The sequence below is a fragment of the Saccopteryx leptura genome, chromosome X (assembly GCF_036850995.1).
Source record: "Saccopteryx leptura isolate mSacLep1 chromosome X, mSacLep1_pri_phased_curated, whole genome shotgun sequence".
Taxonomy (NCBI): domain Eukaryota; kingdom Metazoa; phylum Chordata; class Mammalia; order Chiroptera; family Emballonuridae; genus Saccopteryx; species Saccopteryx leptura.
The window spans coordinates 42735783-42755700 of NC_089516.1; the positions used below are offsets into that span (position 1 = coordinate 42735783).

A 19918-nucleotide genomic window follows, 5' to 3' on the forward strand; every position below is an offset into this window, starting at 1 on the left:
CAGGCTTTTGGCACTTTGTAACCTGTTTTGGCTGGGTAGAAGATGCCCTAGTCACTGTTTGCAAAGCAGGAGGACTTAAAAGCTGCCAAATCCCTCTTTTAAACATATAGCCCTGAGTATGCAAGCTCTGCCAATCAGAGGTTGCCCCCATCCCTATGTGCATAGCATAACAAGAGGCACTAAAAAATATCTCCCCTCTTGTCTTAGATCACTGACCTGAGAGAGATCTTGTCAGTTAGGGTTGCATAGGTCAGTTGGGAGGCAAGCAGACTGTGGGTTAAGCTAATCCTTCACGGGTCTGTTAGCTTGTATGGCTGGGTGAGGCACCCTACCTGCTTGGAGAAGTTCAAGAGTAGGAAATCTCGCTTTTGCTTGCTGCTTTTCAGGGCGCAGGGTCGGTGACACTGAGACTCCAGTCACAGCCCACGCAAAGGCCTCTGACTCTGCCCCTCTGTCCGGGAACATGGGTGCCCACTCCCAGGGGAATCTCTTGCCCACTATACGTGCTCACCGACCAGGATATCAGGGCTGGCTGCCTCTCTCCCTGGGTGAGGCAGCACCCCGCCCACCGGGAGAAGTTCCAGCATTGGGAATTTCACTCCCGCTCACTCCCCACGTGCCGCTTTTTCAGGGCACAGGGGCGACCCCGAGACTCCAGATTCGGCCCACACAAAGGCCTCTGACTCTGCCCCTCTGTCCGGTAACATGGGCGCCCACTCTCGGGGGAATCTCTTGCCCACTATCCACACTCACCGACCAGGATATCAGGCCGGCTGCGTCTCACTTTGGGTGAGGCACCCCGCCCGCACGGAAAAGTTCGAGCATAGGGAATTTTGCTCCCGCTCACTCCTGGCGCGCCACTTTTCAGGGTGCAGGGGGATCCCTGAGACTCTGGTTTCGGCCCACACAAAGGCCTCTGACTCTACCCCTCTGTCCGGTAACACGGGCGCCCACTCCTGGGGCTCTAGGAGGAATCTTTTGAACACTATCTGCGCTCGCCTACCAGGAGATTGGGGCAGATGGCTGCCCCACTTGTTTTTGTTTGTCTGGATTTGGCGCAAGCATTAGCTTGTGTTGACTGGGTTGCCACAAGCACAGTTTTTTCTCGACTTGGATGTCCGTGCTACAGCCTGGTTCAGATGTTTTTGCCGCAGCCTGGTTCTATTCACACCCTTTGCCCACCTCAGTTCCTATACTCTCAGTTCCCAGTGAAAGCAGCCCTTATTTAGGTTAGTGAGGAAGGCGGAGTGTTTCTTCCTCAGTCTTATTTCCTTCAGGGTTGATTATATATTTAGTCAATTTTTCACTCTATCATACCTTTGCGTTTAGTGTGGAACTGCTGGAGGCTCCAAGTGATAGATTTTTCTGTCTCTGGTTAAAGATCTTATTGAATTTTGGGGGAGATTTATTGGTATCGCTCCTTAAAGCGCCATTTCTCTGACGTCACTCCTCATGCTATTCTTTTCACTGGTCCTCAGACACCCCACCCAGTCTCTCCTCTCTAGATTCTAGCCCTTATTTTACATCTCTCCAAAAACTCTTCCCCCAGATATCTGCATTGTTTACTTCCTCACTTTACGCAAGTCCTATCTCAAATGTCACCTCCCAATAAAAGCTGTCCTTGACCACCTGTCTAAAATAACACCCCCTTCCTTGCCTAACCAGGTGGTGGTGCAGTAGATAAAGCATCAACCTGGGATGCTGAGAACCTAATTTGAAACCCTGAGGTCACTGGCTTGAGCATGGGATCAAAGACATGACCTCATGGTTGCTGGCTTGACCCCAAAGGTCGACGGCTTGAAGACCAAGGTCACTGGTTCAAATCCAAGTTCTCTGGCTTGAACAAGAGGTCATTGACTCAACTGAAGCCCCCGGTCAAAGCACATATGAGAAGTAATCAGTGAACAACTAAAGCGCCACAACTATGAGTTCTCACCTCTCTCTTACCTCTCTCTCTTACATGCACATTAAAAAATAAAATAAAATAAAACCCCCTCTAGTCTCTATATTCTTTTCCTGCTTTATTTTTTTACATTATATTATTTTTGTATTGATGTGTTATGCTTTGGCTGCCATCATTAAACTATAAGTTCCACAAGAACAGAGACTGTTTCTATCTTGTCCACCACTGTATTCCAAGAATGTAACAAAAACAAGCACAGATAATGCCCTCAATACATATTTGTTGAATAAATGAATTAATATGTTTGAGCTACCATTCTGTTACTATATTATCTTTTATTTAAAAAATGGTGGAAAGGGTACAACTTTTGGATACGATATTCAGAGAGGGTAACTACTTCCAAGCTATACTATTGAGGAGGGATAGCAGATGCTCCTTAGCTGAGTTCTGGAAGGCCCTGAAAATTTGGTGCAAGAGTGGCTAGCTGGCTTAAAAATTGCCCATAGAAGGATACTGCTTTCTATTTTTCCAAACAAAACAGGCATGCAATCTGGTCAAGTTAGCACTCTTCCTTCAAGCTCACTTTCCCCCAGGATATAACAAATGAGACATCTCAACCAACCTTTCTAGCCCAAACCATTCAGGAGAAAGCCACATGCTTTTTGCCCTTTGCATATATTTTTGTTGAGGCATCTCTGGCAAGCCACAAGCTCACAGATTTGAGGGCTCACGATTTGTCTAGCATCTCCTAGGGGGTTATTACTTTGTGCCTATCCCCCTGCCAATAGACTCTAGGACCCAGAACAAGCTGGCAGGCTTTGGCAATTTAGGCTAATATCACACCACTTCCCTAATGGAGAACTTCATTTGGGGGGATTATTAAAAGCTCCTCTCTTGTTCAATTTTCCTTAAGTCTTGTTTCCCCTGAAAATTGGTGTGATAATTTGGATTTCTCTGTCAGAGCCTTAGAGGAGTGATTAAAGCTCCCTCTTTAACCCCATATTGATATGTTCAATCATTCATCATGGCTAATAGAAAGCCTTTCTTCTCTCTCCTGTCCTGGTATCGTCTCACTGTGAGATGCAAGGCAGATCCCATACAAAGAAAGGACTAGTTGGTGCACTGAACCTCCTCCTTGGCTCTCAATCTTCTCCTTGCTCAGTTTCTCCTCAACATTTCATTAGTTCTTGGTTGTGGCACCAATTTCTTTATTCTTTATGGTCCAATTTCTTTATTCTTTATATTCTTTATTCTCTTGTCACAAGAGCCTTGTGTATGAGTTTGTGTCCCAGCTTAAGTGCAGGTGCTTATACCTTTAGTTTATCTAGCATGATGATTAAAATGTAGTAGTTGCTCATTAAATATCAATTGCCTAACAACAGGTGGTCAAAGACCCAGGTGGGTTTGTTTGTTTGTTTGTTTGTTTGTTTGGTTGGTTGGTTAATAAAAGTTCTTTGAGTTTCGTAGTGATTTCCCTTCTGTTTCTTCATCTCAAGAGTCTGGGGCACAAGGAAACTCTGGGCGATATTGGATATGTCCATTAATTTGATTATGCCGATGGTATTATTGGTGTTTGCTTATGTTTAAACTCACTAAATTGTACACATTAAATATATGTAGTTCTTTAATTTTTAAATTTTATTTAGAAAGTTAACTTTAGCACAGTGACATTGATCAATAAGAGTCCACAGGTTTCAGTTACACGTTTCTAGAGCATTTGAACTGTTGATTATGTTGTATACCCATCACCCAAAGTCAAATCATTTTCTGTCACCTTATATTTGTCCTTCTTTACAACTTTCCTCCACTTCTCCTCCTTTCCCTCCCCCATACTCCCTTCCCCTTGGAAACCACTTCACTTTTATCTCTGTCCACGAGTCTCAATTTTATATACCATCTTTGTGTGAAATTATACAGTTCTTAGCTTTCTCTGATTTACTTATTTCACTAAATATAATGTTCTCAAGGTCCATCCATGTCGTTGTAAATGTCACTATGTCATCTTTTCTTATGGCTGGGTAGTATTCCATTGTATATATGTACCACATCTCCTTTATCCAATCCTCTATCGAGGGACACTTTGGTTGTTTTCATGTCTTGGCCACAGTGAATAATGCTGCGACAAATATGGTGGTGCCTGTGCCCTTACGTTTCAATGTTTTCAAGTTTTGGGGGTAGATACCCAGTAAAGGGATTGTGCAGTTCTTTTATATCAAGTATACTTCAAGAAAACTTTTTGAAAAGTTGTTTGCAAAATTTAATGTTAAGCTATATCTTCTTTACATCTCAATGGCACTGTTTTTTTTTTCCTCTTCTTTTCCTTTTTTTTTTTTTTTTTTTTTTTTTTTGTGTGTGTGTGTGTCTGTGTGCAAATATCAGGCCAATTAGAAGTATCTTCAGAATTCTGGAATCTTGATTGGTCATCTGCTTGTTCATGCCCCCTTCTCATCTTCATCAACTCCAAAAGTGGCGATCATCAAGGGATCATCTTCCTTCGAAAATTTAAACAATACCTTAACCCATCTCAAGTGTTTGACCTGTCGAAGGGTGGACCTGAAGCAGGGTAAGCATGAGATAAGGGATATAGCGGCTGTATAGAAGGGACTTTGACTTTTATACATTCTAGACTAGGATAAGCTTCTTAGAATTAGTTCTAGCACCTGGGAAAGAAAGATCTATTTACTCAAGTCAGGACACAGTCACAATAACTCCAGAGTATTTGGGGTTGGCTGGTATGTTTGAGGACTTTTAGCCCTCTCCTAGAAATCCTTTCAAGCTCTTATCCTGCTCTCAGATTTTCTCCAACTTTTTGGTTTGAAGAGATAAAACTATGCCTCCTGATCTCAGAGGAGAAAACAAATAGATATTGCTTTCAACTTTTCCTGTCACTCATTCTTTTTTTCCCCCTGTGAGGCCACATAGATACATCTCTACTACAGGCTTCTTTTATTTGAGCACCATCTGGCTCTTTAGCCCTAGTTTCTGTAAGCCTATTGTCCACTATGTGAGACATACTTCCTGGACCTGAGCAAGTAGATTTAGCTAGGTTACTAGTAGCTTCAGGAGCAAGGTTTGGCACAGAATAGTACAGAATGAGATAAAGCCTGATCTCCAGGACTGACTATGGAAGCATTGCTTATAATTTTAGGTACATAAAAAGATAGGGCCTAAGGGAAACAAAGCAAGTAGTCTATTAGTAGGATACAAAAGTAGCAGTCTTTAAGCCCTGGGCCCTGGCACGTTGTAAGAAAGAGATCTAAAACCCAGTAGTTCATGAAATGATTCCCTTTTTTTCTTTTCCTTTTAGGCTGTCCATGTTCAAGAACTTTGCTCGTTTTCGCATTGTGGTTTGTGGTGGAGATGGCAGTGTGAGCTGGGTCTTATCTCTGATTGACGTTTTAGGATTACATGAACAGGTGAGTCTCTAGCTGACTCAGTTTAGCCATTGGTAGAGAAACTGGGGTATGGAGCTTCTCATCTTAAGAAGTTCCTGGTCTTTACTCTCCTTGTAGGTAAAATATGTGTTCCCCATTGGTTTCATACTCAGCCTGACTGATAGATTTCCAGTTTAAGCCTGCTCACTTAGACAATTTTCTGGCTCTATCTATCTATAGACAGAGAAATGAGGGACTTAGCATCTCATCAGGGAACAGAGCATTGAGTTAACAGTGCTTTATTCCCTAAGCCCTAAAGTGAAGATTTGAAGGTGAGGAGAGCAAGAAAAAACAAAACATCCTCAGGCAACATTCAGATCTTAATTTTCTACCCTTCCTGAGGCAATTGCGGAAATTTGCAGAAATGTTCTTCTACTTCTTCCCCCCTTCCTTAAGCAGTCCTATTCACTTCTGAATCCAGTAGCTTTGTCTCCTGAGACACTTCACCTCTTTGGCCCAGCCTAGATAGAAATATGTGGCTATATATCTCTTTTTTTTATAAATATGGCTATACATATTAGCATAGTCTAGCTACTCTTTCCTTTACTGGGTAGGTTCTGTGTAGCGAAGAGTGAGACCCAACTCCTTTGGGAAAATTTCACTCAGTTTTGAACATCTTCTTATCACACTTTCTAAAATCATAAAATCCTTATTGCCACTAGTATTGAGACTACAATTTTTCTCTCAAAAATTGCCTTCTAGATTCTTTTATGGATGAATCCTTTTAGGACTGTCTGAAAAGGGTGTCTGGTTTTGTTCTTGCAGTGTCAGCTGGCAGTCATCCCACTTGGAACTGGCAATGATCTGGCCCGTATTCTAGGCTGGGGTGCATTCTGGAACAAAAATAAGTCACCTCTGAAGATCCTCAACAGAGTGGAGCAAGCTAGTGTGAGGATTCTAGACAGGTGAGTGGCTGAAAAATCAGATCACTGTGCCTTTTCCAGTTGCACACTAATTACTCCCAGTTATATCGTCTCAATTAGGAAACTCTAACTTCCCTCACAGAGCCTTTCTAGCTTCAGTGTGGGGCAGTTTGGGAGTAGAGGGCTTGACTATTAGGAATAAGGGTCTACCATATATTTTTCAAACATCACTGAAGCCTCTCATCAACTGAAAATATTCCAGAGCAGGCACCAAATGGGTAAATTTCAAGGGTTCTGTGAACCTCGATCAAATTGCATGGCTTTTTTTTTTTTTGCCTTAAGAAAGTTTCCATATTTTTATTCTATTCTAGAATAGTATAGAAACTATTCTATAGCTTTATCAGTTTCTCAAAGAAACAAAAAAAATTAAAGTTCATAAACAATTGACCTAGTAGAGTGTTTCTGCTCTAGAGAAGAAAGAGTATTGCCATTCTATCCTCTGATAAGACAGATTTACATGCTGGAAATAGTATTTGATATATGACTACTCATAATGATATCCTAGGGTGCTTTCTCAATATACCAAGTTAGACCCTACCACAAAGATTCTTATTCAGTAAGTCTTGGGGTAGGGGCTTGGTATGTGTATTTTACAAAAGCACTTCAGATGATCTTGACAGCTACCTCTGGTTGAGAAGCACTGCTCTCTGAGAACCTTATGATGGAATTCTTTCCATCACACTGTTTTAGAGAAACCATGAGACAGTGACCCCTCTTGACATCAGGTGACCTGAGACAGCTTGGGCATCTCTTATAGTCCATCTGTCCCCAACATATAAACATTTAAAAAATTTTTACACATGTGAAGCATTGATGTCAGCCTGGGCTGAAACAGAGTCTTAAATATCTGTCTTCTTTGAAATTCATTCCAGATGGAGTGTGATGATCCGTGAGACTCCCAAACACACCCAGTTGCTAAGAGGACAAGTTGAAATGGATATACCCAGATTTGAGGTAATTACTGCCCAGCTACAATTCAGGCCAACATCTTTATTACATAGTAAAATAATAGGCAAAATCCAGGGAGAAGCCATTGTATTGTCCATCAGTTTGATGACAAGATCATTGAAAGTTAGGGACATGTTGCTAGACCAGGTAATGGCACAATGGATAGAGCATTGACCTATGATGTTGAAGACCCAGGTTTGAAACCCTGAGGTTGCTGACCTGAGAGCGAGCTCAACAGTTTGAGTGCAGGGTCACTGGCTTGATCATGGGATCCTAGACATGACCGCATGGTTGCTGGTTTGAGCCCAAGATCATTGGCTTGAGCAAGGGGTCACTGGCTCAGCTGGAGCTCTCTGGTCAAAGCATGTATGAGAAAGTAATGAACAGCTAAGTGCTGCAACTACAATTTGATGCTTCTCTTCATCTTTTTCTCTTCCTCTCTGTCTCTGTCTCTCACACGCTAAAAGAATTAGAAAAATGTCATTTAGCAGCTATTTATCAAAAACTGTAGGTACTGGGGATATAGTTTATTCAGCCATTTACTTATTTATTCACTCAAAATATTCATGGAAATTATTTATGAATTAACTATTATATGTAAGATATTATTCTAGCAGCTGTTTTTATATTTTAGTTTTTAAAGAATAATGATACGGTCCATGTTGTCATGGAGTGCCTAGTATAATCACAGTGGTAGAAAAATAGTTTTTATAAAGTAAAATGAGTCTTAATATGTAAAGACATAACAGGGTGGGAACACCCACAGGTATTCCTAACCCAATCTGGGGAAAATCAGGGAAAACTTCTTAAAATAAGCACCAGTTATGAAGAGATTTAAGAATCAGAGGGTGTTGGCCAGGTTAGTAGTAAAGAGGAGGCTTGTTTTAGATTGATGAAACAGCTTGCTGTTCCAAATGCAAGTCAGAGCATGGAATATTTACAGAATTGAAATAAATTTATAATGTTAGGCATAGGGGCCAGGGAGAAAATATACAGAGGGGACAACTAAAGATGAGGCTGGAGAAATAATCAAGAACAGGTCAGGAAGAACCTGGTAAACCATGGTAGGAAGTTTGAACTTTTATAGTAAGAGCAATGAGAATTATAGAAGGTTGTTTAAAATTTTATTATAAAAAATTTTCAAACATAGGAAATTTTAATGGTAGATTCTATCATTAATATTTTACTATACTTGATCACAAATCTATTCATCTATTTATTGCACTAACTAATAGAAAGGTTTTAAATAGGAAAACTCCATGGTATGTGGAGAAACAATTGAGGGAATAAAGACTAGAGGAAAGAAGAAAAGACTGGAGATGCTGTAATTGTCTAAGCAAAACATGATGATGATATGGACTGGTAGAGTAGTAACATGGATAAGGAGCAGTGCACATATTTAAGAGATATTGAAGAGATAGAATCATCAGGACTTGGTAGACACAAGTTGTAATTAAAAGTACAGACTCAAGAGCCAGACTCTACCTGGAATTGAATCTTGACTGTGCCACTTATCAGCTACCCCTTTTCCTGTGCCTCAGTTTTCTATTCTGTGAAATGGGGATAATAGCAATTTTTATCTCATAGGGTTGTTATAAGGACTACATGAGATATATATATATGTAGAGCTTAGAACAGAGCTTGGAACATAGTAAGTACTATATAAGTAAATGCTATTATTATTACTAATATTATAAATATTATATAGTTGGTGACACTCTGGCATTGGGAAAATGTGGGTTCAAATCTTAGATCTATTATTTACTATTTATGTAATATGAGATTGTTTGTTTATTTGAAACATAGAACAAACTTTACCACCTTAATATGAGTTTTGAATGTTAAATTCAAATGAGAAGAAACATTACAGATCTCTCATTTTTAGAATGACCATAGATCTAAGATTATCTATGAGTAACTTTAAGAGAATTCCTTGATTATGATTATTTCTAGAGAGACAATTAATTTGATGGTAGAATCAGTAAACAATAATGAGGGAATGAGGATGGGCAGCACACTATGTCACAGTGCTAAGGTTCCAGAGCTGAATACTCCCTTTCCCTCTAGGCTGCTGCCATCCAACACTTAGAATCTGCAACCACTGAGTTGAACAAAATCCTGAAGGCCAAATACCCCACAGAGATGATCATTGCAATCAGGTTAGTTTTTCTTTGTTCTCAACATTTGGGCTTTTTGTTTGTTTGTTTGTTTAGGGGGAGTATCCATCATGGGCTGTCTTTAGTCAGAGGTAAGATTCATTTTGATAGTTTGGGGTGTGGAGGCCAAAGAAAGTACAATAAGCCCTCACTTAACATTGCCAATAGGTTTTTGGAACTGTGACAAAACAATGTATAATGAAATCAATTTTACCATAGGCTAATTGATATAAGCAAGAGTTAAATATCTGTGGCATCTCATCAATTTTATAACAAAGTGACATTGAACAAACTGATGTTATCTGAGAGCCTGTTGTATATGTTTATCTTTTCAAATCAAATTTCTCCCAACTCAAATCTCCTGAATTGAAAGGTTATGGAAAAAAAGATGAGATTGGAATGGGAGCTCCTACTACTCTAAAAAGACAAAAATGTCAGACCAGAGATTTGTGAAAGCAGATGGAATTCTGATCAAGATGACAATGTAGACAGACACTGTGCTGGCCTCTTCTCATGATCACATCAAAATTACAAGTAAATTATAAAGCAACCAGCATTGGAAAACACCCAAAGTCTAGAATTCTTATCACTAAGGATATGAATAGGAAGACTGGTAAAAGGAATGGAAACAGAGTGGGCAGTTCTCACACCCATGGTGTGACAGTGTTCAACAGGAGGGATATTTAGGCTGCATTTTTCCCTCCTGAGAATTGAGGAGTCCCGGCCCCACACTGGGCTCCCAAGCCTAAGGAAACAGTATCAGGAAGACAAGTCCCTATAACATCTAACTCTGAACACCAGCAGAGACTGTGATTGAGTGATACAGAGGGTTACTGGAGTCCCAGGCACTGCAGGACTTAAAATTACTGCACAAAGACTCACACACTCACAAACTTACTCACTCTGAGCTTCAGCACTAGGGCAGCAACTCAAAAAGCACTGAAGACATCCAGGAGGGAGCTAAATTGACTAATTCCAGGGCAAGGAATGAAGATGCAAGAGTCAGGGCAGCTCTGCCTGGAATGAAAGTGCTGATAGAGGTCACTGTTACTTTGTTGAGAACCTCTATTCACTGAGCTGGTAAATGTAGGTGGATGACAAATATGAGCCCTCCATTAACTTGGTTAAAACAACTCACCTCACCCTGATGATTTTCTGAGACTTTGTCCCACCCAATTTACATTCTCAGACTGAACATCTTCCAGGAGCTTTTACATACAAGTGCTCTTCCACAGTTGATGTTGTGGATTTTCTTAAAATTTCTCAAAGGTCCACAAACACAAAACTAGCAGTGGTTGGCCTTGGCATGCCCCAAATCTCTTTCTAAGCATCCCAAAGCCCATCATTAGCACCAAATAAACTTGGTTCACAGTCTAACCATTTTTAGAAGTCTTCAATCCCAGGACAGATGTCAATGAACCACAGATCTTTTATTAACTCCTATCAGTTGATCCTGAGTTGGATACAGGTAGTGGCTAAATTGGTCTGTGCCAGAGTCCCTCCTAGGAGGCACCAGAACCAACAAACAGAGTGCTGCTTCAAACCACACGAGAGTACCATGCAAACAACTTCACATAAGACACACCCAAAAGGCAGATTCAGCAGGCATGATAACATTGGTGAAGGGAATCCTATTCTGTAATAGCATCTCCTAAACAAAAACTTGTTTGTTATAATCATGGTGATTCCTCACAGATAGTCAATCAGATAGTCTATCACAACCACTGACATCCAACAGCAATCAAGGTTCAACTACAACAGGAGGGCACACACTACTAACATATGGGAGATCCCTGGAACAGAATTTCTGTGACCAGGAAGACTGTGCTTCACAGGACACCTATTACATAAGGCCACACTGACAAGACCAAGAGATATAGCTGATTTACCTATGTAGAAACAAAGGAAATCAACCAAAATTAAAATAATGAAGAAACATGTTCAAATGGAAAGAACAAGACAAAACTTCAGGAAAAAAAAAAACTAAATGAAATGGACACAAGCAATCTACCAGATACAGAAGTCAAAATACTGATTATAAAGATGCTTGATAAACTTAAAGGAAGAATAAATGAACTGAATAAGACCTTACAGAAAACACTTAAAAAGAGATAAAAATAAATAAAGAGAAAGAATCAGAAATGAAGAATACAAGAACTGAACTATAGAATATATTAGAGGAAATTAAAAGTAGATTAGATGAAGCAGAGGATCAAATCAGCAATCTGGTAGACAAAGTACCAAAATACATAATTAAAAATAAAATGAATTTTAAAAATAAAAAGTTGAAAGGATCTCTGGGACAATATCAAACATACCAACATTTTCATAATAGGGGTACCAGAAGAAGAGACAGAGCTAGGAATTGAGAACTTAGTTGAAGAAATAATGACAAAAAACTTCCCTAACCTGGTAAAAGAAATAGACATACATGTTCAGGAAGCACAGAGAGTTGCAAATAAGATGAACCCCTAGAAGCCCACACCAAGATACATCATAATTAAAATGCCAAAAGTTAAAAAGGGAAGCTTAAAAGCAACAGGAGAAAAGCAGCTAGTTATATATGAGGGAGCTCCCATAAGATTGTCAACTAATTTCTCAACAAAAAATGAGGAGGTCTGAAAGAATTGGCACAAAATATTCAAAGTGATGAAAAGCAAGGATCAACAACCAACATTACTCTACTCAGAAAAATTATCATTTAGAACTAAAGAAGAGAGAAAGGATTTCCCATAGTAGATAAAACAAAAGTTCATCACCGCTCAACCAGTACACAAGAAATGTTAAAAGGAATTCCTTAAAAATAAAAGAAAAGATAAGAAATATGAAAAAAATGGAAAGAATAAAAATTCAAACTGACAAAGGCACACTCATAATAAAATGAGTGGGTCAACAAAAATATAAACTTAGTACAAAGCTTAAAAGGCAAAAGAAGAAAAACCATCTATAATTACAACAATATGTTAAGAGATAAAGAAACACACATCAAAGAAGTAAAAAATAATTACAAAAACAAACATAAAGTAGGTGAGTAAAAATTTTAGTGATTTTTTAGTGTGTTCAAAGTTAAGAGATCATCAAATTAAAATAGAGTACTATAAATGTAGCTTGGTATATAGAGCATATGGTAACTAAAAATAAAAAATTTACAAGAAATATACAAGAAAAAATAATAAAACCAAACACAATACTATAGAAAGTCCTTAAAATACAAGAGAAAAAAGGAAAAAAATAAGAAAGAGGAGATAACTACAAAATAACCAGAAAACAATAAAATGTCAATTATTAAATATCTATCAATGAGCACTTCACATTTAAAGGGGTAAATGGGATGACATCAGAGTAATGGTGGTGTGAGAGATACTCTTGATCCCTCACCTTGAAATTTCAACAAAATGAACAATTATAATATAGCAAAGGAACCCCAGCTGGGATCACAGGAGTGCCTGATAGATCTGCCCACTGAATGGACTAAAAATGGGGTGGGATAAAAAGGGAGGGCATAAGATAAAACTCATTCATGTTCAGCTCTAGGGAAGAGACAAACATGGAATGACTAGGTTTATTTTTTCTCTGCTTGGCTATGGGAAGGAAGGAAGATCAGGCTGTTTGAGTTTACCTGAGAGGTACATAGAGGGAAACCCAGAGTGACTGAATCTTCTGCCAGGAGTAGTGGTAAGATAGAAGGGCAGAGGGGGGATAAAAAAAGCAGCCAGAGAATGAGATCATGGCCAGTGTTTCTGTAGTGTGCCTGCAGCCTACATTAGGCAGAGACAGAGAAAACTAAAGTGTAGCCCCCAGCCTCCCAGATTCCTCCTACCTCACCTAACAGTATGGAAAGTGGCAAAGACAAATGCCACAGCTAGCTTTCCAGAGTCCTTCTCTCCCCTGAGGAACAGAAGTGCTCCACTTATGGTCCCCAGGTCTCTTGAGATGTAGGAAGAATTCCCCAAAGTCCTGAGATCGCCATTGCTAGAGCCAGAAGCCATAAAGCTAAAGCAGTAAAGTTGAAGCCAAAAATCCTCACAACACTTCCCAACCACCAACACAACAGTGGCCCTGCCTACAATATTGTGACAGCAACATCTCAGCAAAAGACAGCTCAGGAAACTCACAGAGCTAAAACTCGCAATATAGTGACACCTACTGGAAGAAATCTCTCAAAACCAAAATTTATTTTTATTTTCTTTTTCATGTTTTTCTCTCTCCTTTTTTTCCTTCTTAACTTTTTGCTTTTTCTTTTTTAAATTTTTATAATTTTATTTTTAGTGGGTGTCCTGTTTTTTTTTTGTTTCTTTTTTTATGTTTTTTCTTCTCATCATAATTTTAAAAATATTTTAAATTATTGTATTTTTATTTTAATTTTTTGTTTTTTTAGTTTACTTTTGGTAGGGCTCTTAACAATAAAACTCTCAAATGCCATCAAGAAAGAAGAAATGGAATACCATGGTTACATAAGACAGAGATGTAGTTCAGAAAAAAAAAAAATCTCCAGAAAAAAATCACAATTATATTAAAACCTTGGACTTAAATAATAGAGAATTGAAAATTTTAAGTTCTAAAAGTACTCAATGAGATGCAAAATGACAACAGTCAACTTAATGAGCTCAGAAAACAAATTAATAGACAAAATAAATACCTCACTGATGAGAGTAAAACTTTAAAAACAGAGATGAAGAACTTAATACATGAAATAAAGAATGGGGTAGCAAGTTTAGCTAATAGAACAAGCCAAGCAGAGGAAAGAATCAGTAACATCAAAGACAGGCAACTAGAGATGTTACAAAAAGAAGAAAAGAGAGACCAGAAATTTTAAAAAACTGAAAGAGCTCTACAAGAATTGTCTGACTGCACCAGAAAGAGCAATATAAGAATCATGGATATATCAGAGAAAAAAAGAGAGGGAGAAGGGAATGGAGAACCTATACAAACAAATAATTGGTCAAAATTCCCAAGCATATGGGAAGAGTTAAAGACTGGAATCCAAGAAGCAAACAGAACGTCAAGTTGCCACAACTCAAACAGACCTACTCCAAGGCACAATGTAATAAAATTGTCAAAAATCAACGACAAAGAAAGAATCTTCAAGGCAGCTAGGGAAAAAAATAACATAACATATAAAGGAAAAGCCCTTTAGGTTATTATTAGACTTCTCAGCAGAAACGTTACAAATCAGAAAAGAGTGGACCCAAACATTCAAAGGACTGAAAGAAAGGAATTACCAGCCAAAAATACTATGTATATCAAAGCAATCCTTCAAATATTAAGGTGAAATAAATATTTTATAAACATAGAGAAGCTGAGGGATTCTATCACCAGAAAAATCTCACTGCAATAAATACTCAAGAGGGTTATTTGAGCAGACACAAAGAACAAAACAAATCAAAACTACAAGTAAAAGCTCCAATAGCAACATTTTTCTCTAAATAACCTAATAGTAACCACTAGTGAAAAAGCCAGGTTAAAAAAAAAGAAGAACAAGGAAAAGAAGTATGGAATGCCATCAAACAAAAACAACTGACAGAAACACAAAAGAGAAGAACCAAACAAGACAAAGATCTACCAGAAAACAAAATATAAAAGGGCTATAGAAAATCCTCAAGTGTCAATAATTACCCTAAATGGACTGAACTCACCAATAAAAAGGCACAGAATAGCAGAGTGAATGAAAGAGCAAAATCTCAGTGTATGCTACATTCAAGAGACACATCTAAGCTGCAAGGACAAAAGTAGACTCAAAGTAAAAAGTTGGAAAACAATTCTCCAAGAAAATACTATCCACAGAAAGCCAGGTGTAGCCATCCTCAGATCTGACAATGCTGACTTCAAGACAACAAAGGAAATCAGAAACAAAGATGAACATTTTATAATAATAAAGAAGACATTGTATCAAGAACACATAACACTTCTTACTATATGTCCACCGAACCATGAAGTACACAAATATAGAAGACATCTACTAACTGATTCAAAAATAGAAGCAGACAAAAACCCAACTATACTTGGAGACTGAACCACACCATTGATGGTTTTAGATAGATCATCCAAACAGAAAATCAATAAAGAAATATCAGCCTTAAACGACACTCTGGACCAAATGGACATAGTAGACATTTATAGGACATTTCATCCCAAAACATCAGATTATAAAATCCTTTCCAGTGAGCATGGAACATTCTCAAGGATAGGCCATATGTTCAACCACAAAACTAACATCAACAAATTCAAGAAGATTGAAATTATATCAAGAATATTTTATGACAATAAGGATTTGAAATTGGAATTCAAGTGAAAAGAGAAAATAAAGAAACCCACAAAAATGTGACAGTTATACAACATACTTCTAAAAAGTGACTGAATCTACAAAGAAATAATATCAGAAATCAAATGATATATACAGACAGATGAAAATGACAACACGATATATCAAAATATCTGGGATGCAGCAAAAGCAGTAATAAGAGAAAAGTTTATAGCATTACAAGCTAATATCAAGAAACAAGAGAGATCCTAAGTAAACAACCTAACATCACTTCTTAAGAAAATAGACAAAGAAGAAAAAAAGCAACCCAAAGTCAGAAGAAAAGAAATAGTAAAAATTAGAGCAAAATTAAATGAAATAGGGAAAAAAACTATAAAAAAATTAATACAACAAAGAGCTGGTTCTTTCAAAAGATCAATAAAATCGACAAACCACTGGCTAGACTCACTAAGGAAAAAGGAGGAAGGACTCATATAAAAAATTAGAAATGAAAGAGTAGAAATGATCACAGACATCAATGATATACAAAAGATCATAGTAGAATATTGTGAAAGATAATATGCAACCAAATTCAACAACCAAGAAGAAATGGATAAATTCCTAGAACTATACAATCTTCCTAGACTGGGTCACAAAGAAGTGTAGCAACGAAGTAGACATATAAGCAGGGAGGAAATAGAAACAGCTATCAAAAACCTCCCAAAAAACAAAGTTCAGGACCAGATGGCTATATTTGTGAATTTTATCAAACATTCAAAGAAGATTTGGTACCTATTCTTCTCAAAGTCTTCCAAAAAATAGAAGAAAAAGGAATACACCCCAACACATTTTATGAAGCCATCATAACCCTTATACCAAAACCTTGTAACAACACACACACACACACACACACACAAACTACAGACCAATATCTCTATTAAATACAGATGCAAAAATCTTATAAAAAAATACTAGCAAAACAAATACAAAAATATATTTTAAAAATAATACATCAAGATCAAGTAGAATTCATTCCACAAACACAAAGATAGTTCAACATATGGAAATTGATCAACATAATACACATCAACAAAACAAAAAACAAATATCATATGATCATATCAATAGATGCAGAAAAGGCATTTGATAAAATACAACATCACTTTATGTTTAAAATAATCAATAATATTGGAATAAAAGAAAAGTACCTCAACATAATAAAGGCCATGTAAGATAAACCATCAGCTAATATCATACTAAATAGTTCTGAAAGTTTTTGCCAGAGCGATCAGGAAAGAGAAAGAAATAAAAAGCATCCATACTGGGAAAGAAAAATTAAAGGTATCACTTTTTGCAGATGACATGAACCTATATATAGAAAACCCCAAAGACTTTACCAAAAAAAAACAATATTAAATATTAAAAACAATAAACTAATACAGCAAAGTCACCAGATACAAAATCAATACACAAAAATCTATTGGTTTTCTATAAGCCAATGATGAAATGTTTGAAAATGAACTTAAAAATATTTTTACAATTGAAACAAAAAATATATATAATACCTAAGAATAGACTTAACAAAGGATGTGAAGGACCTATATACTGAAAACTACAAAATATTATTGAAATAAATTGAAAAAGACGCAATGAAATGAAAAAAATATTCCCTGTTTATGGATTGGAAGAATCAACATAGTTAAAATGGACATATTGCCCGAAGCAATACACAAATTTAATGCAATCCCTATCAGAATCCCAATTTCATTTTTTAAAGAAATAGAACACAAAATTGCTAAGTTTGTATGGAGCCATAAAAAAAAACCCTGAATAGCCAAAGCAATCCTGAGGGAAAAAAATGAAACTAAAGGTATCATACTACCTAACTTCAAATTATACTATAAAGCGATGATAATCGAAACAGCATGCTACTGGCAGAAAAACAGACATACAGACCAATGGAATAGAATCAAGAGCCCAGAAATAAACCTACATATGTATGTACAAATCATCTTTGAAAAAAGAGGTAAAAAATATACATTGGAGAATAAAAATCTTCCTCAATAAATGGTACTTGGAATAAAGAAAAGCCACATGCAAAAGAATAAAACTTGGCTACAGTTTGTCCCCCTGCACACAAATTAATTCAAAATGTACCATAAACCTAAATATAAGATCAGAAACAATAACTTACATAGAAGAAGACATAGGTACTAAACTTATCGACTTTGGCCATAGAAAATATTTGATGAATTTCACCCCCAAAACAAGAGAAGTAAAAGCAACAATAAATGAATGAGTTTATATCAAAAAAAAAAAAAGATTCTGCATAGCAATACACAAATCTAACAACAACACAAATAAGCAGCCAACTAATTGGGAGATATTTGCAAACAACTGCTTTGATAAAGGTCCAAAATATATCATATTAAGAACTCACAAAGCTCAGCAACAAACAAGGAAATAATCCAATTAAAAAATGGAGGAAAAAATAAAGAAAAATGGAGAGAGGACCTGAACAAACATTTTTCCCAAGAGGACATAAAAATGGGCAAAAGATAAATGAAAAGATGCTCATCTTCATCAGCTATTTGACTAATTCAAATCAAACCTACAATGAGATACCACCTGAGAACTGTTAAATTGGCTATTATCAACAAGACAGGTAATAACAAGTGTTACAAAGAATGTGGAGCGAAAGGAACCCTCATTCACTGCTGGTGGAAACACAAGTTAGTACAACCATTATGGAAGAAAGCATAGTGTTTCCTCAAAAATTAAGAATACCACATAACCCAGCAGTACCATATAATAGAATACCAGCAATACCATATAATAGAATTACCATATAACCCAGCAATTTCCTCTACTGGGTATCTATCCCTAAAACTCAAAAACATTGGTACATAAAGACACATGAACAATGCAGCATTATTCACAGTGGCCAAGATAATGGAAACAACAAAAGTGTTCTTAAATAGAGGACTGGATAAAGAAGAAGTGTATATATACAATGGGATATTACTCAGCCATAAGAAATGATAACCAAGTGGCATTTACAGCAACATAAATGGACCCTGAGAACATTATACTGAGTAAAATAAGTAAATCAGAGAAAGCTATATGATTTTGCAAATATGTTGGATATAAAACTGAGACTCAGGGATATAAATAAAAGTGAAGTGATTACCAGGGGATGGGGTTATGGGGGAGGGAGACATGAAGTGGGAAGGGTATAAAAAGGGACAAATACTAGGGGACAGAAAATGATTTGACTTTGGGTAACGGGTATATAACATAATCAACTGTTCAAATGCTATAGAAATGTTTACCTGAAACCTATATACTATTATTGATTAATGTCACCCTATTAAAGTTAATTTTGTAAATAAAAATTTTAAAAAGGAAAATTAAATGGAATAAATGTTGCAACAAAAAGAAATAAGGAAGATGACATCAGAGTAATTGCATTTTAAGAGATACCTTTGATCTCTCTCCTTGAAATTTCAACAAATTGTATTTTTAATTTTTTGAGGAAACACCATATTTCTTCCATAATGGCTGTACCAGTTTACATTCCCACCAACAGTGGATGAGGGTTCTTTTTTCTCCACAGCCTCTCCAACACTTATTATTACCTGTCTTGATGATAATAGCCAATCTAACAAGTATGAGGTGGTATCTCATTGTAGTTTTGATTTGCATTTCTCTAATAGCTAGTAAAGATAACGATATGTTTTATATATCTGTTGACAATTTGTTGGTCTTCTTGAGAGAAGTGTCTGTTCAAGTTTTCCGCCCATTTTTTTTATTAGAGTGTTTGTTTGTTGCTGAGCTTTGTGAGTTTTTTATATATTTTGAATATTAACACCTTATCGGAACTGTTTTTTTGGAAATATTATGTCTTATTTTGCTGGCTGCATTTCTGTTTTGTTATCAGTTTCTTTTGTTATGCAGAAGTTTTCTAATTTGATATCAGATAGGGCAGAGTGGAGTAAAGAGGAACAAGTATGCAGTGATGGAAAATGACCTGACTTTGGATGATGGGCATACAACACAATCAACAGTGCAAATGCTATAGAAATGTTTACCTGAAACCTATGTACTCTTATTAATCAATGTCATCCACTTACATTTAATTTTCTAAATTAAGAAAATAAAAATCAATAAAATTAAAATAGTGTGACTGAATAGCTAGGAAAGAAAGAAGACTCATACATATGCTGCCTACAGAAGACCCATTTCAGGTCAAAAGACACGCATAGACTAAATGCAAAGAGTGGAAAAAGATATGTCATGCAAAAGGATACAGT

General features: G+C 36.8%; 1 protein-coding gene across 1 annotated transcript in view; it reads left to right on the top strand.

The window, feature by feature from the left end:
• Positions 1-19918, top strand: part of DGKK (diacylglycerol kinase kappa) — a 193725-nt gene that overhangs the window by 133680 nt on the left and 40127 nt on the right. Inside the window, exons 9-13 of the mRNA XM_066357797.1 lie at positions 4283-4466; positions 5211-5319; positions 6103-6242; positions 7133-7214; positions 9276-9367. Coding sequence (XP_066213894.1) covers positions 4283-4466; positions 5211-5319; positions 6103-6242; positions 7133-7214; positions 9276-9367 — 607 coding nt within the window. The remainder of the gene's footprint in view (positions 1-4282; positions 4467-5210; positions 5320-6102; positions 6243-7132; positions 7215-9275; positions 9368-19918) is intronic.